Here is a 26535-nt window from a genome sequence, read left to right as displayed (position 1 = left end):
CCGTTTCAGGGCCTACCTCTTGACGGCATCAATGCGCACCGGCCCCCCTCACTGATATGAAGCCCCACTTGCTAGATCAGCTGGTTATCAAATAAAGCTCAATATTCTTCTAGCCATCGCTCATCGTATCTTTTTAACCAAATCCAGTGGCTAGCCTTCTCCAGTGTAGTTTGGATATCTTAGGATTTATTTTATTTCTCTTAACTGTGGTGTATACCGGTGGCCACCACAAGAAATTGCACTGTGGGTATATTTCAAATTGGGGAACATATTTAACATAGTAAAGACTGTATTACAAAGGTTGGCCTTTCCATTCAGGGTTAGAAAGTACTTCAAACCCCAACAGCTACTAACCCACATCATAGCTCAGTTGTGACTCACAATGAAATATTGTTCCCACATCTGCAACAGATGTGTTTGGTTAAGAAGTTTACTTTCCAATTGCATGGTTTTGGTTTCAGTCCTCCTGTGTGACACTTTCGATAATTGTCTTTAACTACAGCCTTGGGCCAAATCAAGCCTTGTGAGTAGATTTTGTAGATGGAAAGTAAAAAAAAATTCCATTGTATATATATATATATATATAATAAATCTCTGAACCAGGTATAAACAGTAGCTGCATGACAATGTGAAGTATGTTTGCCACTTAAATGTGGTTAACCACTAAGGGTGGATGCTACTGTAGCTTGTAGCCCCAGGAGATAGGCTGGATAATTACTCCAACGAACTCCCACACCGCATCAAAAAGGAATTTATTTTAGAAGGACTCAAATTCATCTTAGAGAATAATTTCTTCACCTTCAACAACAAATTCTACAGACAGAAATCAGGGACGGCAATGGGAACGAAAACAGCTCCCACTTACGCCAACCTAGTCATGGGATACCTGGAAATCACCTATAATAACGTTCTTAACCAATTTGGCACCACTCTCCACACACACATAGAGAAGAACTGGAAGAGATATCTTGATGACTGCTTCATCCTTTGGCCCGAAACCATCGAGAAGCTTAAAGAATTTCACACCCTTATAAATGGGCTCAACACAAACATTATTTTCACAATGGAATACAGCCCTCAACAAATTCCCTTCCTCGACATCCTCATTAAAATTCACAACAAAAAAATAGAAACAGACATATACTACAAGCCCACAGACTCCAAGCAATACCTCCCTTTCAATTCATGCCACCCTAGACACGTTAAAATTAACATTCCCTACAACTTAGCCAAGAGAATTTGCACTATAGTCTCCAATAAAAACACCCGTCTCTTACATCTACAAGAACTTAAGGACACATTAACAAGCAGGGATTACCCCACGTCACTAATTGACAATGGGATCCAACGTGCCCTAAAACTCAGCACACAGGAACTTAGACGCCCTAAACCTGTTACATCGAAACCCCATACTCTATCATACATCTCTACACACAACCCCCTCAACAATGAAGCTTTTGACACCATCCTCCAGAACATTCCTGTATTAAAAAAGGACCATAGAATGAACCAAATCCTCCTAACACACGAAATCATAAAGAGCAAAAGGCAACCCAAATCATTGAAAACCATCCTAACAAATGCCAAAGTACTGCTAACCACAACAACTAAACCCACAGTAAACAAATGCAATAGACCCAACTGTGGTATATGCATCAACCTAATAGAAGGTCCGGAATTCCTTTTTAAACAAGGACAACGTTTCACAGTAAAACACAACTTCACATGCGCATCAGAAAACCTAGTATATGTCTTAACTTGCTCGGGCTGTAATGAACACTACATAGGCCAAACTAAAAATAGCCTTCGCCAACGCATGACTGTCCACAGATCCCAAATAAAAATACAGGAATACAGAAAAATAGCACTTAGTGCACATATTGATACCTGTGCCGCACAACTTCATCCCAATTTTAGAATCTTTCCCCTCTACAAATTTAAAGACAATGCCACTCATACCCAGCGAATAACCATGGAATCTCACCTTATTAATAAATACAGACCACTTCTAAACACATCCCCCTAACACGAACCCACAACAAACACACTTACACCTGCACACACGCTACACACACTTTTACCCAGATATTAACACCATGACACACGCAAATATATGGTTCCACACATACACATAATTTGATACGGGTGCAAAACATCCAACACTATTTTTTGGAAATGACTGTAAATATTAACTTCACACAAACACGTTGCTTCCCGATACAGGCACAAGGCCAGCAGAACTATAAATATTGAAAATTGTACCCACACACACACACACATATACACACGCGCGCGCCCCAACATACATATAAACACACACACACACGCGCACACATACATACATATAGCTCTTCCTGTCCTAAATGAACTTACTTATCCAGCTCAAATTCAGTCAAGCGGAAAATACACTCCTTAACTACTCACTAAAAAGCTATTTAAAATTTCCACATGACGTCTACTGACCAGCCTGAACAATAAGAATTTTCAACAATGCTATTTTCGAAAACTCCATACTCCACCCACACCAACATTCATTCTAAACATTCACATGACCTCTCTATTATGACCACATCCATGTGACCTCTTTATTATGACCAATAAGAAATTTTAGGCGCGACACTAGCCAAATTTTAACATCTCTGGAGCCTATTTTCTTACCCCAACACCAACTTCCATTCAAACATTCATGTGACCCCTTTATAATGACCAATCAAAATTGTATTGACCATTGTCCACAAGAAATTTTAGGCGCGAAACCAAGCAAATCTTAAACAACTCTGGAGCCTCTTTTTTCACATATAAGAGACAGCAAACCCAACATAAATTCAGATAAGAGAAAAAAATCTATCAGAAAGGAACTCTATCTCTCTTAAAAAATATCTTTTGATAAGCATAACAAATGCGCAACCGGTAAAAACTTTCACCTAATTAAATACACTCTGCCTTACTTAAATTATTTTGTCAGCATTTTCTTCATTTCATTTTTTTATATATCACAACTCGTGTTCCACATCTCCTTTTTTAAATATATATATATATATATAACGGGAAGCTTTATGAAAATAGACAAAAGACGAAGGCAGGTTTACGGAAAATAAACAAAAGACGAAGGCAGGTGGAATACAAACAAACAATTGTATTAGTATGGCGCTCAGGAAATATAAATAAAACAAGTCTTTAACGTTTCGAGCCTACGCTCTTCAACAGAAAGATACACAGAGAAAAAAAAACACAGAAAGAAGGAGAGAAAAAAAATTTTTGCGTGCAGAAGCTATATATATATATATATATATATATATATATATATGATAGATCATTAGCCACTACACACATTTTTTCTCTCCTTGTTTTTACTGTGTCCCTTTCTGTAGAAGAGCATAGGCTCGAAACGTAAAAGACTTTTTCTATTCCTGAGCGTTATACTAATACATCTGTTTGTTTTGTACACCACCTGTCTTCGTCTTTTGTTTTTTTCGTAAACTCTCCCTATATATATATATATATAGGGAGAGTGTATATATATATATATACACACATATATACAATAGGCCTCTTTCAGTTTCTGTCAACCAAATCCACTTACAAGGCTTTGGTCGGCCCGAGGCTATAGTGCCACACAGCGGGACTGAACCCAGAACCATGTGATTCATAAGCAAGCAACTTACCACACAGCCACTCCTACGCCTATAATTGACTTTCACCCCACTTCCTGTCACCAATCCTCACCTGTTTCCAAGCAAGGTAATATTTTCCCATGGCCAGACAAAAGTTTTCACAGAATATCGAAAATGAATGGCATTCATTTGCAACAATCTCATGATGTCGAGACAAGGAGACACAAACACACATAAATATACATACATATATATATATATATGTGTGAGATGGGTTTCTTGTAGTTTCCATCAGCGTAATCCCCTCAAAGTTTTGGCCAGTCTATTGCTATATCAAAAGCCACTTGCTTCGGATGTCAAACAAATGGGATGCAAATTTCTTACGCTATGCTTTGTGACAAAGTATAATAATACTAAAAAAAAAAAAAGGGGTGGTAAGTAACTTGCTTACTAACCACATGGTTCCGGGTTCAGTCCTACTGTGTGGCACCTTGGGCAAGTGTCTTCTACTATAGCCTCAGGCCGACCAAAGCCTTGTGAGTGGATTTGTTAGATGGAAACTGAAAGAAGCCCGTCATATATATATATGTATATATATATATATATATATATATATATATGTGTATATGTGTATGTATGTATATGTTTGTCCCCCCAATATCGCTTGACAACCAATGCTGGTGTGTTGATGTCCCCGTAACTTAACAGTTCAGCAAGGGACCGATAGAGTAAGTACTAGGCTTACAAAGAATAAGTCCTGGGGTCGATTTGCTCGACCAAAGGCGGTGCTCCAGCATGGCCACAGTCAAATGACTGCAACAAGTAAAAGAGTAAAGAGTATGTAGTTCTCATTGAATTTCTTCAGATCAAAACTTCCTAACTGCATTCGAGACTTAACCAAAATCTCAGGGTTGTCTCCCCTATCTTAACTACTAACAATCAGAAAATGATTCTGTCAGTAAATGCATAATTCCAACAATAGTTTTGCAATATGCTGCATTAAACATGCTAGTGACTACTTTACAGTTTCGTTTTCATGCAGCAGATATTCCTGGTTATTTCCCCTAGTCATTCTACATATCAATGTAATGAAGTTATTGTATACAGTGCTCAGGTGCACAACTATATTAGATTGGAACAAATATTGGTACTATTTTTCAATGGTTGGTGTTTAAACATGATTATTTTTTTACATGACAGGAGTATGTGACATATATATACATTGAGGCCGATGCCAGTACTGCCTGACTGGCTTCCATGCTGGTAGTATGCAAAAAGCACCATTTGATCGTGGTCATTGCAGTACCACCTGACTGGTTTCCATGCTGGTGGCACGTAAAAAGCACCATTTGAGCGTGGCTGTTGCCAGTGCCGCCTGACTGGCTTCCGTGCAGGTGGCACGTAAAAAGCACCATTCAAGTGTGGTTGATACCAGTACCACCTCACTGGCACTCATGCTGGTGGCACGTAAAAAGCATCTACTACACTCTCGGAGTGGTTGGTGTTAGGAAGGGCATCCAGCTGTAGAAACCTTGCCAGATCAGATTGGAGCCTGGTCCAGCCTTCTGGTTTGCCAGCCCTCACTCAAACCGTTCAAATCATGCCAGCATGGAAGGTGGATGCTTAACGATGATGATGATGATGATACATATATTTTCTGAAAGGTGACATTTCAACACATCTTTCTATATGATTACTGTATAGATAGATTTTTCTACTGTTTTTACATTAGAAGTGAAGATGATAGGCGCAGGAGTGGCTGTGTGGTAAGTAGCTTGCTAACCAACCACATGGTTCCGGGTTCAGTCCCACTGTGTGGCATCTTGGGCAAGTGACTTTTGCTATAGCCCCGGGCCGACCAATGCCTTGTGAGTGGATTTGGTAGACAGAAACTGAAAGAAGCCTGTTGTATATATGTATATATATATATATATGTGTATGTGTGTCTGTGTTTGTCCCCCTAGCATTGCTTGACAACCGATGCTGGTGTTTACGTCCCTGTCACTTAGCAGTTCGGCAAAAGAGACAGATAGAATAAGTACTAGGCTTACAAAGAATAAGTCCCGGGGTCGATTTGCTCGACTAAAGGCGGTGCTCCAGCATGGCCGCAGTCAAATGACTGAAACAAGTAAAAGAGAAAGAGTATGATGCTCTTTTATTTCAAAAAAGGAAACACCACTCTATAAACAGGGTAATAGAGGATATATGAAGTTTATGGAGATGGTGCCACAACTGTGAGAACTGTTTGTAAGTAGTTTGCTAGAACCAAGAGTGAAAATTTTGATCTAGAAGACCATGAGTATTGCAGAAAGCCTATAGTTTGTTGTTGATTGAATCAAAACTCTAATAAAAAAATAATCTAGGTTACGCAATACAAGATGTCGCAAATACTCCACTTATTTCATGAGAGTTATAAGGCATTTAAAAGGGCAGCGAGCTGGTAGAATCGTTTGCACGCCGGGCGAAATGCTTAGCCGTATTTCGTCTGCTGTTACGTTCTGAGTTCAAATTCCGCTGAGGTCGACTTTGCCTTTCATCCTTTTGGGGTCGATAAATTAAGTACCAGTTACGCACTTGGGTCGATGTAATTGACTTAATCCGTCTGTCAGTCCTTATTTGTCCTCTCCGTGTTTAGCCCCTTGTGGGTAATAAGGAAATATATAAGGCATTTAAAAACACTTGGATATGTGAATTGCTGTCTGAGTACCTCCTAATTTATTGGAAAAAAATTTAATGGAGAAAATGTAATGAAAGCCCTTTAATCATTCTAAAAGCTGGTCAGTATCTGAAGAAGGTGATGTTATTGAGAGTTCATTATCCATCCAGGGCAAGACTTCCGCCTGTCCCCTACCAAAAAAACCACCCTTTTTTAAAACGTTTCTTTTTCCTTTTTTTTTTTTGTCAAACCCTCTTTTTGGCTACGGGGAATACGAATCTGCAAAAAAATGGCAAAAATTGACAATTCTAAATTACCATCCCACCCCACCTCACCCCCATTTCCTTCATTTTTAACTTTTTTCAGAATTTTTTTTCTCAAAATAAGCGGAAAAATATGGAGATTATGATTCTGAAAAAATTTTCCAAAAACCTTTGTGAAATTTTTTTTAAGAATTTTTTCTTTTCTAAATATGCGGAAAAATACAGACATCAGGGTTCGGACAAAAATTTCAAAACATTTTTGTACTTGCGGTTTTAGGGTTAGGGTTAGGGTTTTAGGGTTAGTGTTGCAGAAAAAAGTCAAAATTGAAGGAGTTAGGGACAAAAAACTTTCACAATGCCAATTTTTGGCTATTTTCCATATCGTAAAATGGGGATTTTTGGAAAAAAAATTTTTTTAAATAAACAAATTTGGAAGAAAATGGGGAAAGGACGGAAGTCTTTCCTCATCCTGTTGCAGATGATACCTACCATCTAACATAGTAACAAACTGGATATGAACAACAAGTAATATCACCTGCTTATCCATTTGGCCATGGACAGATGAATGTCATCTCTAAATAATAATAATAATAATGAAATTATTGTATACAGTGCTCAGGTGCACCACAACTTGTCAGAGTATATGCAGTAATGTACAAATGTCTGGAAAGCAAACAATGCATGAGTCAGATACATGCTTGTGTATGTATGGAGGGGAGAAAATCAGGTGTAGTGTTGGCGAATTTCAGAAAGCATAGAAGTTTTGAGAAAATCAGGTGTAGTGTTGGCGAATCTCAGAAAGCATGGAAGTTTTGAAGGATGCAGTGCTCCGACAACCAACAACTGATGCCGGCAGTTTGTTCCATGCTTCAGCAACTCTCAGCGTGAAAAAATGTTTCCTGAAGTCATGGGAGCTGTGCTGTTTTCTGACTTTGTAAATATGTCCACGGGTGTTAGATGGGTGGAGTTTGAAAAGGTGCTCAGAGTTATTGTTTAAGATGAGGTTAGTAGAAATCGAAACATTTACAATGTAGGAAAGCTTTAGTTATAGTTCAAGAAAGTATAATCCTCATCACTGAGGCAGATTTTCTATGGTCGATGCTCCTTCTGTCACCAATCTTTACTGGTTTCCAAACGTGACCATTCACTCACTCACATATTTCTAAGCATGACCATTCACTCACTAACATATTTCCCTCAACCAAATCCACTACAAGGTTTTGATTGACCCAGGGCTATTATAGAAGACACTTGCCTGGGGTGCCACACAATCGGAGCAGAACCTAAAACCGTGTGATTGGAAATTAAACTTCTAAACCACACAGCCATACCTGCACCCTACACTAATCCCTGATTATTTGTTACGGGAGTAAAATAACCGAGAAAATTATTATTACTGGCAGAAAATAAATTTATTAGTTGTTGACCTTAAATTTGATAAACAAAGAAAAACAGCTTCAGATGTTTATTGAACAAAGTTTATTGCACATTTATAATGTGTTAATTAACTGTAATACAATTACAAGTTTATTCCATACATTTTCAATGCATTATTCTTAATGAGTACAAATGAGACAATCATTTAACACTTGGGAAGAAGTTAAATTTATCAGAAAACAATTTTTATTTCCTGGAAAAAATATACAAAAATAAATATTTCAATATTGGTCTGAAAACAAATTTTTGTTGTTTTTTTTTTCCCAATTTCTCAAAAGAAAAAGAACTATTTTTCTTTTTTTTTTTTTTACTTGCTGTACATTTATACACCTTATGCATCATGATTTGCTTTTTTTTGTTTTTCTAAAAAAAATTTTATGCAAAAAAAAAAAAAATCGCTATTCTATTTTCTGACAGATTTATCATTTACCTAACTTCTAAGATAACAATACCTATTTCTTTATTACCCACAAGGGGCTAAACACAGAAGGGACAAACAAGGACAGACATAGGTATTAAGTCGATTACATCGACCCCAGTGCGTAACTGGTACTTAATTTATCGACCCCGAAAGGATGAAAGGCAAAGTCGACCTCGGCGGAATTTGAACTCACAACGTAAACGACAGAAGAAATATGGCTGCACATTTCGCCCGGCATGCTAACATTTCTGCCAGCTTGCCGCCTTCTTCTAAGATAACAACATTTTTCAATGAAGAGTATTTGCCTGAACTTAAAATAACACCAAATCAATAAGAATTTTTTTTTTTAAATGTCTTTTAAATATGTCTTTTATAATAAATTTTTCTACACAAAGCCTCAATTGGATGCTTAAAGTGCCAGATTTGTATACAGATATGTTATTGTTTAAGTAACTAATTTACACACAAGCCTGATTTAGTATTTTACACTGATGACAAGTTTGGAGACAAATTAAACTTATTTAAGATGCTATATAGGAAAGATTAAAAACATGGTTACAGAAATTTTGATCATAAATTGTAACTATACAAGTTAGAAACATTCTAAGTGTTGAACTTATACATTTGATCATTTCAAAACAATTTAATCCAGTATTCAGTGTAACACACACAATGAAATATAAATTTACCATATAATTATAGAATTTGACTAATAATATACAATTTACAAAAAAAAAAAAAAAAAAAAAAATTCTTTACTGCCCACAAGGGACTAAACATAGAGGGGACAAACAAGGACAGACAAAGGGAGTAAGTCAATTACATTGACCCCAGTGTGAAACTGGTACTTTATTTATCAACCCCGAAAGATGAAAGGCAAAGTCGACCTCGGCGGAATTTGAACTCAGAACGTAACGTCAGACGAAATACTGCTAAGCATTTCGCCCGGCGCGCTAACGTTTCTGCCAGCTCGCCACCTAATAATAATAATAATAATAATATTCAGTCAAATTTGCATTATTATCAAGTTCTGATTGTTGACACTAAAAATATAATTAAAAAAAAAAATTTTAATGATTTTATCTTCAGGAAAGAAAAGTCAAACTGCTCTGTACAATAAAGATAGATATTTTTCTGCCCTGTTCCCAGAAATTTTCTTAATTTTTTTTTTTTTATTACTGAGATATTTAATCTATGAACATGAGGATGATTGGCTTAAGAAGCCATAACTAAGTAAACAAGAGGATATTTAACAAGTTAATTAGAAGCATGAACAGAACAAGATAGGAATAAAGAAACAAGTAAAACCTTTAACAGAAGTAAATTCTGTTGAAATATTAAAATTTATTGAGTTATCAGCAGAAGTTTTATCAATGTGTGATCAAATTATCCTGTTTGGGGGACAAGAAAACAGGCGGCAAAGTGCATGCAGTAATTAGAAGAATTATACTATAGATCAAATGAAGTATAATTTAAGAATTAGCAGCAAAAAAAAAATATTAAAATAATAATAATAATAATAATAAATAAACATATAAATGTTTAATTAAATTCTAATGAAGGTTCCTTGAGAATTGTTTGAAAAAAAAAAAAAAAAAACGTGACATTTTATTAATAAATCATGATGTCAAAAGAATATATATATATATAGTATCCAAATCGCTAACATTCTGCTGACCCACCCGAGTTTCCAGTATTTAGCAGTTGTGTAGACGCAAGAAACTGCTAACACGATTTCAGAGAAATGTTCAGTTCTTTTCTTGTAGTTAAGGACTTATGAATAATCAGAATAAATGCAACAGAGAGATTTACATCACCCATTGTTCATTGTACTTGGAGATTGTTTGCCGTTTGCATTAACACTTTTAAACTAGGCATAAAGCTTCCAATTTCAGAAAAGTTTCCGTGCTTAATCATGTGAGCATGGATTTGTAGTCCTGTGTCGTAGTCATATTGTTGCAATGATTGTACAATTTGATGCAAGCCTTGAATGATGTTCTGGGACAGCTGAAACGAACAATAGAAAAGATGGAAACGTTTACTTAAAAAGACGATGAAAAAAATGTTTGAAAAAAAAAAAAAAAAGAAAGACAACAAAGTGTGCATAAATGTGTGTACCAGCATTTCTTTTATCTTTTATTGCTTGGCGTTAGGAAGGGCATCCAGCTGTAGAAACACTGCCAGATCAGACTGGAGCCTGGTGCAGCCTCCTAGCTTCCCAGACCCCGGTGGAACCGTCCAACCCATTTTTGCATGGAAAACAGATGTTAAACGATGATGATGATGATGTTTCACTCATAGGATTGTAGCCATGCATGAAGGGTTTAGTCGAACAAATCAACCCCAATAATAATTTTTTATGTTTGGTACTTATCCTGTTGGTCTCTTTTTTATGCCAAACAATTAAGATATGGAGAACAGGCGTAGAAGTGGCTGTGTGGTAAGTAGCTTGCTTGTGAACCACATGGTTCCGGGTTAAGTCCCATTGCGTGGCACCTTGGGCAAGTGTCTTCTACTCTATAGTCTTGGGCCGACCACATCCTTGTGAGTAGATTTGGTGACGGAAATTGAAAGAAGCCCGTTGTATATATATATATATGTGTGTGTGTGTGTGGTGTGTGTGTGTGTGTGTGTGTGTGTGTGTGTATGGTGAAGTCAGCAGTTTGGGACAACTGAGGTTTAATCCTCATAAGTTTGTCAACAAAATCAAATTGGTGAGTAATGATAAAATTTTGTTTTCAGCTATTCTTACAATATTACACAGACATGAGTAGATGCCTTTCTGGAATCTTACCAGGGAACCTTTTCAAGCAAATCTATAGCCAGATGATCTTTCAGAAAGTTAACCATTCAATAATGAAGGATAGAATATATTATTCATTCCTTAGTTAGGTAGAAGGCGCGTGGCTTAGTGGTTAGGGTGGCTGGCTTGCAATTGTAAGATAGTGAGTTCATCTCTCAGTGGCACATTGTCTCCTTGAGCAAGACACTTTATTTCATGTTGCTCCAGTCTACTCAGCTGGCAAAAATGAGTTGTGCCTGTATTTCAAAGGGCCAGCCTTGTAACATTCTGTGTCACACTGAATCTCCCTGAAAACTACATTAAGGGTACGCGTGTCTGTGGATTATTCAGCTACTTGTACATAAATTTTATGAGCAGGCTGTTCCATTGATCGGATCAACTGGAACCCTCATTGTCATCACCAACGGAATACCAGTAAAAATTAAGTAGACAAGAGCAACTAAAATATTAAACTTCCTCCTAGACACATAAAAATGTTCTTGATTACATCTTTTAGTTCTACAAAAAATGGTGGATGCTACAAGTGAAAGGCTAAGTAAGATGGCAATAGAAAAGAAAATCAAAAGGGATTATGTATATTTTTTTTTATTTATGCGCCCTTTTCAAGCCTAGCCAGGTTCGTGTTCCCCCACCTCCCAGCTGGACGGGGCGCCAGTCCATCACAGCGTTACTCAAGAAACAGGAAGAAAGAGTGAGAGAAAGTTGGGGTGAAAGAGTACAACAGGGGTCACCACCACCCCCTGCCGGCGCCTCCTGGAGCTTTTTAGGTGTTTTCGCTCAATAAACACACACGTCTGGTCTGGGAATCGAAACTGTGATTCTCCGACCATGAGTCCACTGCCCTAACCACTGGGCCATTGCACCTCCATATTATGTATATTTAGTGATAAGTTAATATCAAAGTTAAATGTTCTGGATTACAGCTACAGAAATATGTGACAAAACATTCTGTTGTAATACCAATACAATGATAACTAGAAAATTAGAAGTTTAACCTTTTCGTTACTATATTTATTTTGAGATGTTCTGTGTTTCTTTCAATTACTTTAAATATAAACAAAGAATTTAGTAAAATAACTTAGTTATCATTAAGCTAGTGTTAGAAACATAAATTGTGACTAAGGTTTGGTGGAAGATTTTAATTCAAAACTTATGGAAACAAGACATTTGTATACAGAGCCAGAGCCGGTTTCAGCCGGGTTGGTAACGAAAGGGTTAAAGATCATCGAATGACTGACATTAGGTATTGTTAAAAAGATTATGCTTTTAGACTATTAACCTCATCTATAAACAAGAGGCCAATTGATCAAGGAATTATAATTTTTCTGAAGATCACTGCAGAGCTACTTCAATCAAAGAAGAAAAGGTCAGTTGGTGAAATTGAAGCCTGAAGTTAAAACAATTATCTGAAATTAATGATAATTGCAATACAAAGTACAACGAGAGTTCAGATTAACGAAGTAACCACACGGCTAAGCCCTTCTGTGCCAGTGGCACATAAAAAGCACCAACCGATCGCGGCCGATGCCAGACCCCTCTGGCACCTGTGCAGGTGGCACGTAAAAAGCACCCACTACACTCGCGGAGTGGTTGGCGTTAGGAAGGGCAGCATCCAGCTGTAGAAACACTGCCAGATCAGACTGGAGCCTGGAGCAGCCCCTGGCTCCCCAGACCCCGGTCGAACCGTCCAACCCGTGCTAGGGCGGAAAATGGACGGTAAACGATGATGATGATGATAATGATGAAAGTACAAGTCTGTGAAGGAGAGAGGGAGAGGGGGGAGAGGGGAGTTATAAAACTGCAAAGTATCATACCGAATTTTCTCTTAGCTTGTCATATAAAGCTTCCAGTTTCTTAACTACATCTTCCAGTTTTCTTTTAGTTTGCTAAATACGAAAAAGAGATAAAAAATCAGCATTTAAAAAACTGTGAAGTGGACGTCCGACATCATGAAATATCAGGGAAAGAAGTAAATAAATGGAAACCATGCTTTGTTAAAATAATTAAAAAAAGAAAAAAAATTAAGAATCTCAGAACTTGTTAGATTATTATTACTATATATTACTATAGGCACGGGAATGGCTGTGATGGTAAGTAGCTTGCTTACCAACCACATGGTTCCGGGTTCAGTCCCACTGCGTGGCAGCTTGGGTAAGTGTCTTCAACTATAGACGTGGGCCGACAAAAGCCTTGTGAGTGGATTTGGTAGACGGAAACTGAAAGAAGCCCATCGTATATATGTATGTGTGTGTATATGTTTGTGTGTCTGTGTTTGTCCCCCTATCATCACTTGACAACCAATGCTGGTGTGTTTAGGTCCCCGTAACTTAGTGGTTCGGCAAAAGAGACCGATAGAATAAGTACTAGGCTTACAAAGAATAAGTCTGTATTGCAGTGCATATTTAGATTAAAAATTATGAAATAGGTGCAGGAGTGGCTGTGTGGTAAGTAGCTTGCTAACCAACCACATGGTTCCGGGTTCAGTCCTACTGCGTGGCATCTTGGGTAAGTGTCTTCTGCTATAGCCCCGGGCCGACCAATGCCTTGTGAGTGGATTTGGTAGACGGAAACTGAAAGAAGCCTGTCGTATATATGTATATATATATATATGAGTATGTGTGTGTGTGTGTGTGTCTGTGTTTGTCCCCCTAGCATTGCTTGACAACCGATGCTGGTGTGTTTATGTCCCCGTCACTTAGCGGTTCGGCAAAAGAGACCGATAGAATAAGTACTGGGCTTACAAAGAATAATTCCCTGGGTCGATTTGCTCGACTAACGGCGGTGCTCCAGCATGGCCACAATCAAATAACTGAAACAAGTAAAAGAGTAAAGAGTAAGGATGTTTCATTGTTTTACTTACAGCATTTGATGCAACTTTTAAACAGTTTTCAACCAAAGCATCAAATATGTCTTGTAAAATTTGATGTTCATTTGGCAACGGTCCTTTTACAACTTCAGGTACAGGTTCTGGAGCTTGGTTAACTACAGGTGCTGATTGCTACAAACAGTAAAATATTTTAATAAGTTTTAATAAAAAAACATACAGGTGTTTAAATTTATAAGTGAAATCATAAAAGTAAAATATTATTAAACTAGCAGTATCGCCCGGTGTTGCTCGGGTTTGTAAGGGAAATAACTATATAAGCATTTTTAGAGAGTTATAGCCAAAAAATAGCAAAAAAATGCATTAAAAATGGGAAAAAAATTATGGTAAATTTTTTTTTAAATCGTTGATTCATCGCAGACATTTTTAGAGAGTTACTTCCCTTATATAATAGCGAAAAATTGCATTAAAATGGAAAAAAATTATGGTAAATTTTCTTTTAAATCGTAAACGCGCGCTAATACCCAGAAGGGCTCGATATGAATCACGGCTATAAGATACCCGGCTTTGGTTAAACTGCACTGCAAAATGTGGGAGTAGTTAGGAATCTAAATTGTAGGAGACAGACACACAACTTCTCTTTTATATATAAAGATATCTTACCGGCAATTGAGGCTGATGTTCCTGGGGGTTGTAAATGTTTGGATAACTGTTGACAGGTTGTTGTTGTTGATCAGTGTTTCCAGGAATTCCATACATTTGATTGGGAATTGCATTTGGAGATTCAAATTGCTGCAATTTACATAAGCAAAGATTAACAGCAGCTCTACAGGTAATTTTCGAAAAATAACATAAGCTTAATTCAGGTAAGTCTGCAGGTAGAAGAAACCATTGATATTAAAAGGCGATTTTTAGCTGAACTAATTTTCAGTCTCTATCAAATATATGACGTTTGGTGCACCTACAGGAGACTGAATATGAAAACCATATCATATTAATACAATGTGATAGTTGTTAAATGGTTAATGAATTTTAGCATTATAAGAAAGTTCAAATATTCACTCTTTGGTGAATACATAGTTAATGAAAGAAATAAAGGCAGAAAATAATTTGTAAAAAGAAACACATTCTTTTTTTATATTGATATAAAGTTGAGCATTATTAATCAATATGAATTATCATCATTGATTGGAGCAGGCTTGGCAGTTTGGTGAAGAAGTTCACTTCAAAACCATGAGGTTTAGAGTTCAGTCCTTGAGTATGGCACCTTGGGCAAATGTCTTCTACTGTAGCCCCTGGTTGAGCAATCCTTTGGGAATGAATTAGGTAGATGGAAATTGCACAAAGCCTTTCATGTGTGTGTATGTATGCACATCATCATCATTTAACATCCATCTTCCATGCTGGCATGGACTGGATGGTTTGACAGGACTGCACCAAGCTCCACTGTCTGTTTCGGCATGGCTTTTGCAGCTGAATGCCCTGCCTAATGCCCACCACCTTGCAGAGTGTACTGCATACATGTGCATGCCAATTGAATGTCTGCATTCTGCACAGTGCTAAGCTATGGACAGTGATGTTTGTTCACATTTTTGTGTCAACAAATATTACAGCAGCCCCGCACTTGAAGACAAGTGGAATGAAAACTTCTTACCAAAAAAAAAAAAAAAAAAAGAGAAAGGTTGGTGAAAGGAAGGGCATCCAGCTGTAAAGCAATGCCTCGGCATGTACTTGTGTGTGGGTTGTAAATGTAAAACAAACGAGTGAGTGATTGTCTACAACTTGTACTGTGTACACGCTAAGAGTTGCTGAAGTATGGAACAAACTGCCGGCATCAGTTGTTAGTTGTTGGAGCACTGCATCCTTCAAAACTTCCAGGCCCCTGAGATTTGCCAACACTACACCTGATTTTCTCCCCTCTATACACACACGAGCATATATCTGATTCATACACTGTTCGCTTTCCAGACATTTGTACATTACTGCATATATTTTATATGCACTTTTTGACAAGTTGTGGTGCACCTGTGCACTGTATACAATAATTTCGTTATTATAGAAACTGACAATGGCTCATATCCTGTTACATTATTAGTTGCTTAAATTTATCAATAGTCGTAGCACCACTGTCCTTCGTCAGTCTTGACAATTGTTTTAGAAGGATACTCGCAGGTCAATATGAATAACATGTCAATTTAATGTTCTATCTTTTAAGGCAAAAAGATATTGGTATCTCGGAAAGTCTTTTTGTAGTGGAGCTTAGACATCCTGTCTCCTCTCACTGCCTGTTCTGTTGTTGTTTTGAAAGCCCTCTGGTCCTCTGAACTAGCACAAAGGGTCCTCCATCAGTTTTAATGATGAGTGCTCAGTTATTTGAACAACTGAACTACCTACTCATTAAATTAGCATGTAAAAGGCTGAGTACTCAAAAAGCACATGTACTCTTAACATAGTTCTCAGACTAAATTAGCATGACAAACCCTTTGAATTGCAAGAACAATTCATTTGAGTCTTTCATATTTCCTGTCTAGCCAGTTTCCCCTTCAAAGCTTGCCTCAGATGCTATAGAGAGGGACTGAACCTGAGCTCTCATCTTATTGCCAAATCCAACCCCACTTTATTTACATTAGCCCTTTTAAACCAATCCTTCTTCTGTAGAGTACCAATCATTAGGAATTTCCTCTCCATCTACATTATTCCCTTAGATATCAGTCTATTAATGCTCAGACGGATTCATATGAATCTCACCAGCTTGGAGGGCCTGGGAAAATCATGGGCACTGCACCTTCTCCAAGCTAAAGCAGAAAAGGATAAAAGCAGTCGTAAGGCTAAAACCACAATGGCTTAAACTAAACATTTTACTAAAGAGCTGTTTTTAGATACAGTTGTAAAATAAATATTCCCACAACTAGAACCAGTTGTGAGACTTGACTACACACCAACATAATTATAAAACTGTTGGCATTTTAAATGCTTGACAAACGGCTTGCTATGAGACCATGTGTTGAAACTAAAATGTTTTACACTGTGAGAAAAGTCAACACACACACACGCCCACACACACAAACTATATGAAATTTTGTGTTTTGTTGACAGTATGCTATATAATGTCAAAATGTTTTCTTATACACCTACAACCTGGTCACTGAAATGAAATACTTCCCATGGCATTGTTAAAGATATGAAATAGTTGTTAAGATGTTTCTACAAGGTTTCATACTAGAGCTTCAGAAATATGCTATCTATAGATAGCATATCAAATAATAGAGATACTATTTATAGTCTTATCAAGCTTCTGAAGTAGCAATCATACAGACATTTTTCTTAAGATGGTGGGAAAACCAGATTAAGTACAACTGCTATATTTCTAAGAAATATAACTATGTGGTTAATGAGTTTATTTCACACTCTTAAGGCTCTAGACTAGATCCCACTGCAGGACACCTTGAGCAAGTGTTTTCTACCACAGCCATGGGTCAACCCAAGTATTGTGAGTGAAACTGGGTGGATGGAAACTATGCAGAATCTGGCTGAAAATTTAATATAGTACCACTAGGTCCTTAAGTGCTTTAGCAGAGTCCATTCTGTTGTAAGCATTTAGCTTACATGTCTCTGGTCGGAGGGTAACTCTTGGGCCATGGTTTCAGTCTCAGAGACCTTCCAAATGTCAGGTGGGCTGGTCCTTCAACCTCTGACAGTCACAAAATACAATAAAAAAGCAGCACAAGTGACCACAGAGAAGTTCCCTTATTGGTTTAATGACTTTGTTGGTTCATAATAACAACAGAAACTTTACAAAAAAAAAAAAAAAGAAATCACATACAGTTTAGAAAACTTGAAACATTAAAGAAACTATCATCAATTTATTCTGTATTCTTGATGAACCAGATTTATGATTAAAAATGTTATTAATGGACCCCCCTCTCTCTCTCTTTGGGAGAGGCACAAGCACCTACACGCACATATACACACACGGCAGTAACTTCCACCTACCGAATTCAATCACAAAGCTCCGGTCAGCTCGGGGCTATAGACCATATTTATGATTAAAAATGTTTTTAATGGACCATATTTATGATTAAAAATGTTTTTAATGGACCATATTTATGATTAAAAATGTTTTTAATGGAGCAAATTTATGATTAAAAATGTTCCATACATTACATCTAGAACATTATTTGACGTATGCTTCCTTTTATTTTCAAGGTGGCAGGGAAATCTGATTGCTATTTATAACAAATCAAGTCCCATGTAAAAGGATTGGATTGATTGATATCTCTAACAACCACATTAAGGCTACCATGGCTTCTTGATTTCTTTGTTGTTTCACATAAGATTGATGTTGAAGGTAGCGGTGATAGAGTATCAGTAAAGTTGACACTTATAGGCATAAACATACAAATTTTATTTGAAATTATTTTCAGGATTATATTTTCTGTGTTTACAACATCAAAGAGCATACTCATCAGCAGTTATTTTTCTTCAAAAGTGCTTTTTCCCCACTTAATCTTTGGTTATTATTGTTGATTAGCTTTAACCCTTTCGTTACTGTATTTCTGTTGAGATGCTCTGTGTTTCTTTCAATTATTTTAAATATAACAAAAGAATTTAGCGAAATAGCTTAGTTATCATTGAGCTAGTGTTAGGAACATAAATTGTGACTAAGGTTTGGTGGAAGATTTTAATTCAAAACTTATGAAAACAAAACATTTGTACTCAGAGCCAGAACCGGTTTCAGCTGGGTTGGTAATGAAAGGGTTAATCTTTGGTTATTATTGTTGATTAGCTTTAAGTCAGCTTTGATTGAACAGACAAATGATCAAAAGTATTGAGCCATAACCATGCATATTCTCAGCCTCATAGTATAGCTAGGAGTACATTCTCCAATGTTACCTTCCACGTTTGAGAAAGCAGAGTGAGGTTTGAAGGAGATTTGGCAACTATTCATAGCAAGTCCAGTGACTACATAGAGTTTTTTGCTCTTGTAACTTTCTAGTATCTTTCAGTTACCATTTTGTATAAGTTGACTGGCACCATTTGAGCATGGCCAATGCTAGTATCGCCCGACTGCCACCTGTGCTGGTGGCATGTAAAAAGCACCATTCAAGTGTGGCCAATGCCAGTGCCACCCATGCTGGTAGCATGCAAAAAGCACCATTTGAGCATGGCTGGTACCAGTGCCACTTGACTGGCTCCCGTGCTGGTTGACATGTAAAAAGCACTCACTACACTCTTGGAGAGGTTGGCGTTAGGAAGGGCATCCAGCTGTAGAAACTCTGCCAGATCAGATTGGACCCTGGTACAGCCTCTCAGCTTGAAAGTCCTCGGACAAACCATCCAGCCCACGCCAGCATGGAAAGCGGACATTAAACGATGATGATTGATGATGATGAATTTTTAAAAATCATAGTTGGTTGATGGCTTTATAAATAAGTGATGACTAGAAATCTTACTAATGCATAACATCAAATATTCTTGGTTTGTTTGCATAAATCAAGGATTGCATTATTCAGAGATTAAACATTTTGTTTCTAGAATCTTTTCTAGAAAGATTCTAGAAACAATATTTTTTCAGTTCAGTGTATAGTGTATATAGTGACATCATTTGTTATTTACTTACCCTCAGACATAAACAATATTAAACATAAAAGAAGAATTAAATATGAAATATTTATAATGAAAACATGCTTGTTGAGTTTCATGCAGAGAATGTTAAATAACAAAATGGATTTAAAGAAACTGATTCATTAAAAGAAGAGTTTTAGAAAGTCTTATGAAATATTTATAGATAAACAATGTTAATAAAAGCTGTTATTTCAGAACTAATGCAAAAAAAAAAAAAAGTGTAAGGACGCATGCATATTATTAGGTAAAAGAAGCAGAAGATTTCATGCATATATAAATATCTAAAGGACTTAAGGACTTCCAGGAGAAATTTATAACAAATGGGCCCTATACACCAAATCCTTACCTGTACAGGTGCCGGGTCAACCAAGGGGGGATCATTCCAGCCTGAATGCTACAGAGATAAAAATGGAAGTTCTACAAGGGATACATTTATAGTGCACAAAACTAAATTTAATAAGCATAGATGCAAAATACTTTAGATTTACATTCTCTTTGGGATAAACTTTGTCAATTAGAACTTGGCATCTTGGAGTCTTTTTTTTCTCACACTGCAGACTTGTGGAACTTTTGATTTAACTGATAAGATCTACATATTCCTGGTTTAGTTATACAGCACACTCATTTCATGTTCTGAACCCAATATTGTGTATGTATGTATGTATATATATATATAATATATATATATAATATATATATATATATACACACACAATATATATATATCTATCGTCATGATAGATCGTTAGCCACTACACACATTTTTTACTCTGCTTTTTTTCTCTCCTTGTTTTTTCTGTGTCCCTTTCTGTAGAAGAGCGTAGGCTCGAAATGTAAAAGACTTTTTCTATTCCTGAGCGTTATACTAATACATCTGTTTGTTTTGTACACCACCTGTCTTCGTCTTTTGTTTTTTTTCGTAAACTCTCCCTATATATATATATATATATAAATACACCCTATGTTGGAGTGAAGATTTACTTAGATTAAGAAAGATCAAATGATAATCAGTAACAGAACAACTGAGATACACCAGTCACCATAAGCTCTCACCAAGTCCAATAAATAAATACACCCACACACACGCACACACAGAGGTATAATATGATTAAGAAGTTCTTAGCACCACCACAAAGTCCTGGGTTCAATTCCATTATGTGGCCTCTTGATCATATGTTACTATATCTGTAGAAGCCTATTGGGTGGATTATCTCAGCAGTTCAAGAAGGCACAGCCTTGTCACACCCTGTGTCATGCTGGCTCTGCCTGAGAATTACAATAAGGGTACACATGTTTAGAATACTCAGTCCATTACACATTAATTCAGGAGCTGGTAATTTGGTTGATTGAATAACAGAATCTTTGTTAATAGAAATCCACTATTACACACACACACAAACACACAAGTCGTTATATGATTTGAGCAAGGTTAATTATATATTTTATAGTTTCATTATTTTGTACATCAACTCCAAAACAAAGTATATTTATATACACGAAATGGATTAATTTTACCCTATTCAAATCACTACATCTTCTTTTTATCATTTCCCATCTAAAGCTAACCAGAAAATGTCAACTAGTTTATTGGCAGTGTGCATGCTATCACAATCTTCAGTCTTTATTCATAACAGAGCTGTATATCTCCTTTAATGTCTTCTATAAATATTATATAGGTTTTGATGTTTCTAAGTTGGCAGTCTGTTTATTGCAGTTGGCTTATCCCCATCCTATGATGTATTATTCTTGTTTATATCATTTGAAGTCAATCATCAGGGCTTTGTTTCCTACTCTCATATATCCAAATAAACATTAACTGCTCTGAACACACTATCTTTGATGCAAAGCTAGCAGTCATGGACCAAAATAGTAATGAGACAACCCAGAGTACATCTAGAAAAGAGCCCTTGACTGACTGACATAGAGTTACTCACAGACATGCTCCAACCACTGATTCTTAGGCACGCTGTCTACCCCCCTCTCTTCTACTGCTACCATCTGGCTTTTGCTCCTCAGAGCTGCCTGGGCTCATGCCCCCAACTCTCAAGCATTCCTATTCTGCTCACCTCTCTTTTCCTCATCACTGTTGTTGTGTTCAGCTCCCTAAGCTTCACACTAATCACTATGCAAGTCCTTCCATCCCAGAACATCAACTCTTTGGAACCTCTCCCGAATGCCCTTCCTGCTCTATCTTTCCAGCACGTGTTTAACATACAAAGTTTTAAGAGTACCATTAATGGCATCAATCTCACCAGTCTAGAAGGCCCTGCAAAGGCCACAAGTGCTGCCCTTTCCTTCGATCCAGCACTTAGGGAAAAAAAATGGTTACAGATATTGAGATTGATAACTCAATACAAATGTAACTACCACATTCTCACAAGGGAAATATTGTATAAAACCTTAAGGCAACGCAGGCATTAAGTGCAGAGGTAACTAATAACCACATTCTAGCTTGCATTAAGCAACATTTGCAAAATAATATAACAAGCAGGAAAAATTATTTTATCAATTGTTGAAAACATAATATAATAGTTTTATAAAATAAATTTTCTTTTGTTAAAATTTTTAAAAAATACACAAAATCATTAACTGTTATTTACATGTCAATTAGTTTGTCTATTATTTGGAAATGTTAAATGAGATATATACATCTATATAATACTAAAAGTCTGTGATTGCTTGCTTGCGTGCTTAATACAGCCAAACTGGCGCATAATGGGAAAAGCCTCTGAAAGTAAGATACCCCTGAAATGTGAATACAAACAGAGTAAAATAAGTTTTGCATAAATCGGACCAAAGATTCCCAAGATACATGGTTTTTGTGGGTTTGTTTCCACAAATTGAAGCAGTGGAAACCTGGAGTTATTGCCCTTTATTGTGTAGTCCCCCTGAAATGAGACTACAAATTGAATAAGACAAGTTCCATGTAAATCAGACCACAGTTTCCTGAGACACATGGTTTTCTCAGGTACCGTTATGATTGCTTGTTTGCATGCTTGCTTGTCTGTAATTTAATAGTCAAACCGGTGCATAATGAGAAAATACTTTGAAAGTGAGGTACCATTGAAATGGGAATGCAAACAGAATAAAACAAGTTTCATGTAAATTGGACCGCAGGTTCCCGAGATATGCAGTTTTTTTGGGTACCTTGAATTATTGGTGACCCAACAGGTCATAGGTAATCTAGTACATATATATATATGTATCCTTAATGAAGAATTATTTTATGAATGGACAATATTTACTCCATCTAATTGTAGTAAATATTAGCTATTTGTTTAATTTTCTAGATTATTCATAGTTAATTATAAAGATTACTCTTAACTCAATGGAATATTTAAATATAAAATATTTTATAGTACTGCTAACGGTGTATTTATATTTTGTTCTTTTTCAATCGTTTGCTTTATTTCCACTGCTTCGAACCATTGCAGTTGAAACAATAACTTAACAGTGGTTTAAAAGTTAAAAAATAGTTCAAAACTAAACTTCAATTTTGTCGTTTCCATTTGTAGTGTTCTTCAGGTATACACATTTTTCAACATACTTTACATCTACTGAAGTGAATTTTTTCCACTCCAGTAGTGAATATTATGACATATTTAGCTATAAAATATATACATTATTATACATATTTATAAATTTGTAGTACCATAAAATTTCTATTCCTATTGGAAAGTAGATTTATAATTTTACAAGACAAATTCTTGATATTCAATAGTTTTTTTTCTTTGTCAACAAACTGGTAAAATCTGTTTTATATTATCAAGAATTATTATCAAAGTTAAGGTAAATAAATGAAAAATTTTTGCCTTTCTTTGACTTTCTTTATCAGTGATTCATCTCACCTTTATCTATTAAATATTTACAGAACCTGCAAATGTTTTAGATTGGATTTTGTTCTAACATTTGCCCCAAGTAAAATAGATATCTTAAGACATTCTAAACTGCTACGAAAAGTTCTCGGGCAATATTTCACCCCCAAACACTGGAACAGATATGGAAAAAAAAATGTTTAGTCTACAATGATGTTCAGCATGATTCTTATTAAAATGTTATTCATATACTATCTATTGAAAAATGTTCTATTATTTCAAATATAAGAATTTCTAAACAGAAGTTCGCCAAGGAAATAACCAGATTAATTTGCAGTTTTTCCTTAATCTACGTATGTTACTTTGAAAAAAAAAAACATGTTAACATAATTTTTATTAAGTGTAACACACAACCATTATCATAATGGTGTTTATTGATCTAATTCAGTTTATGACATGTTGCTTTGTGTTGTGTTGTGATTTGTGACACAATCCAAATTCAATTCAGTGAAACAAGTGCAAATCAAGAGAAAAATTCAAGAGAACAAGGTGAAGTTAACATTTTCAAACTTGTCTGTTAGTAAAATGGTATGAAATCATAACAATTAAAATTTTTTTTAAATATTAAAAAATTTTCCTCTGTGATTTTAGTTTGTAAGGAACAGTAAACAACACAGACTATTATAAAAGTAATAATCATATGCCATAAAAAATATCAAGCTTTTAACTTTTATATAACTGTAATCCACGTTAGTAGACAAAGGTCAAAGAATAAGAGAGAGACTCTGCTATTATCCTTGCAAAAAAGTATTCTCTTCCTCTATAAATATTGTACTTCAGTAAGAAATTAATAATAATGGTAATTGAGGTAATCAAAGAGTTTTCCCAGTAACATTGGTTACATGACACACAGCAATTTAAATTTACTTTTACCTTGAAACTATATTTCATCATTTCGGCTTTTCGCCTTACTAGCACTTGTACTGGTGGCACATGAAACATTCGAGCGAGGTCGTCGCCAGTGTCGCTGGACTGGCTCCTGTGCAGGTGGCACATAAAAAGCACTATTTGAGCATGGCTGTTGCCAATACCACCTGACCGGCCCTCGTGCCGGTGGCACATAAAAGCACCCACTACACTCTCGGAGTGGTTGGCATTAGGAAGGGCATCCAGCTGTAGAAACTCTGCCAGATCAGATTGGAGTCTGGTTCGCCAGACCTCAGTCAAATCGTCCAACCCATGCTAGCATGGAAAGTGGACGTTAAATGATGATGATGATGAATCTTAAGTTATTGTATTATGTTATTTTCATTAGTAGTATATGTATCTATAAATTTCGGCCTTCATTATATCAACAGGCTTACACGAGCAACAAAGTAAAAGAAGCACTTAGCACCTGAGTACTATACAATAAGCTCATTACTATTTATTATTATTACTATTTTGTGGAAGGCAGAAAGCCGGCACAATTGTTACCATGCCAGACAAAATGCATAGTGGCATTTCTTCTGGCTTTACATTCTGAGTTCAAATTCTGCCAAGGTCAATTTGGTATTTAATCCTTTCAGGGTTCGATGAAATAAGTTCCAGTTCAGTACTGGGGATGATGTAATCAACTGGCCATCTCCCTCAAAATTTCAAGCTTTGTGCTTAGAGTACAAAGGGCTATTACTATTTTGGAGATCAGAAAAATGATAATCACATATTATAACATGTAACTCTGAATAAGGTGTGAGAGAAACTGCTAAACCCAATGTGGTGATCTTTTACAATCAAAATTCCTAAAAAGCTCTGAGAAAAAAAAGCTATTTAATCTGAGGCAATTATTGATCCAGTAAATTTACGAGCAAAGGTATTCAAACCCAAATTATCCAATCTTTATTTCAGACTAAAGTATAACTGGTGTAATTGTTATCTAATGTGCTTTTGGCTACTATTTCTGGTAGGTTTCATGACTGCATAGTAATTCACTAGCTGTTTTGAAGGAAAAATATTAAAATTACTACATATTTTTAGCAGAAAAAGTAAGAAGTTACTTTTGTAAATCCCTAAAGCAAACATAATACAAAAAGCTATTTGTAATTCAACCATCAGAATAAATATACATGACGATACTAATTTAGTGTTAGTTATCTGTAACAAAACATCTCTGAGAATATGTTAATAGCAATTTCAATGAATAAATTCTGATGAGATGACAAAATAATGAAATTACAAACATTTAATTTTTGTTTCTCAATTGATTTGTTGAAATGACAGCATGAAAGATAATGAAGAGAAAAATGAATTGTTACATCAATAATAAAAGGTCTAGTTGAGATGTGAAAAGTGTTGCAGTGTTTTTTACTATATAAACAAGCAATCTAAGAACCATCACATTTTGGTAAAAGATTCTTGTCAAGAACCTTTATATCACATTATAAAAGAACTTTCTGCAACAAAAACTAAATACATAATTAGAAAAGAAAAAACACAAAATGCTTTGCAAAATAGGATACGAGACCAGTGTCACATTTTAGATTTGATTGACTTACACGTGAGTTGTTCACATTATCTTTAAACACAGGTGGATCATTCCAAGGTGTGTTAGGTTTCATTCTTGGAAGGAAGGAATATCTCCCATTGGAGCAGAAGCTTGTGGAGCCACTAGAAAGCAGAAATATCAAAATGAAAAGATGTCTAAAATTGCCAATGTATAAACAACTTTTAATACATTAAATTACTATAACATTTTCAGTATGAATGTTTTTAACAAGAAAAACAAATGGTTTTTTTGTGACAATTTGCTTTTGGGTTTCAATAAGTTGACTACTTTAATTGTATAATTGATGTTCTGCAAGTTAAAAGACAGAGATCAGACAAATGATTACTTGTTGATGTTATTTGGTTTGGGTGCAGATGTGACTTATGGTTAAGAAGTTCACTTCACAACCAACAATCATGTGGTCTTGACTTCAGTCCAATTGTGTAACATCCTCTGAGTCTTTTATTGTGGACCAGAGCTGACCAATGCTTTTTGAGTCAATTTGCTAGACAGAAACTATATGAAGCCTGTCGTGTGTGAGTGGGTGCAAATT

The 26535-nt window shown here is 36.0% G+C and overlaps 1 protein-coding gene across 1 annotated transcript in view; it reads right to left on the bottom strand.

Moving 5' to 3' along the window:
- Positions 1-9496: 9496 nt before the first annotated feature.
- Positions 9497-26535, bottom strand: part of LOC115211736 (protein transport protein Sec31A) — a 71808-nt gene continuing 54769 nt past the window's right edge. Inside the window, exons 24-29 of the mRNA XM_029780389.2 lie at positions 26058-26104; positions 19990-20037; positions 14682-14810; positions 14055-14192; positions 13009-13080; positions 9497-10398 (exon numbers count right to left, since the gene is read on the bottom strand). Of these exons, the coding sequence (XP_029636249.1) occupies positions 10216-10398; positions 13009-13080; positions 14055-14192; positions 14682-14810; positions 19990-20037; positions 26058-26104 (617 nt within the window). The 3' untranslated portion in view covers positions 9497-10215. The remainder of the gene's footprint in view (positions 10399-13008; positions 13081-14054; positions 14193-14681; positions 14811-19989; positions 20038-26057; positions 26105-26535) is intronic.

This window comes from Octopus sinensis, linkage group LG5 (assembly GCF_006345805.1).
Source record: "Octopus sinensis linkage group LG5, ASM634580v1, whole genome shotgun sequence".
In the NCBI taxonomy this organism is placed as follows: Eukaryota; Metazoa; Mollusca; class Cephalopoda; order Octopoda; family Octopodidae; genus Octopus; species Octopus sinensis.
This window is presented reverse-complemented; position numbering and strand designations above follow the sequence as displayed.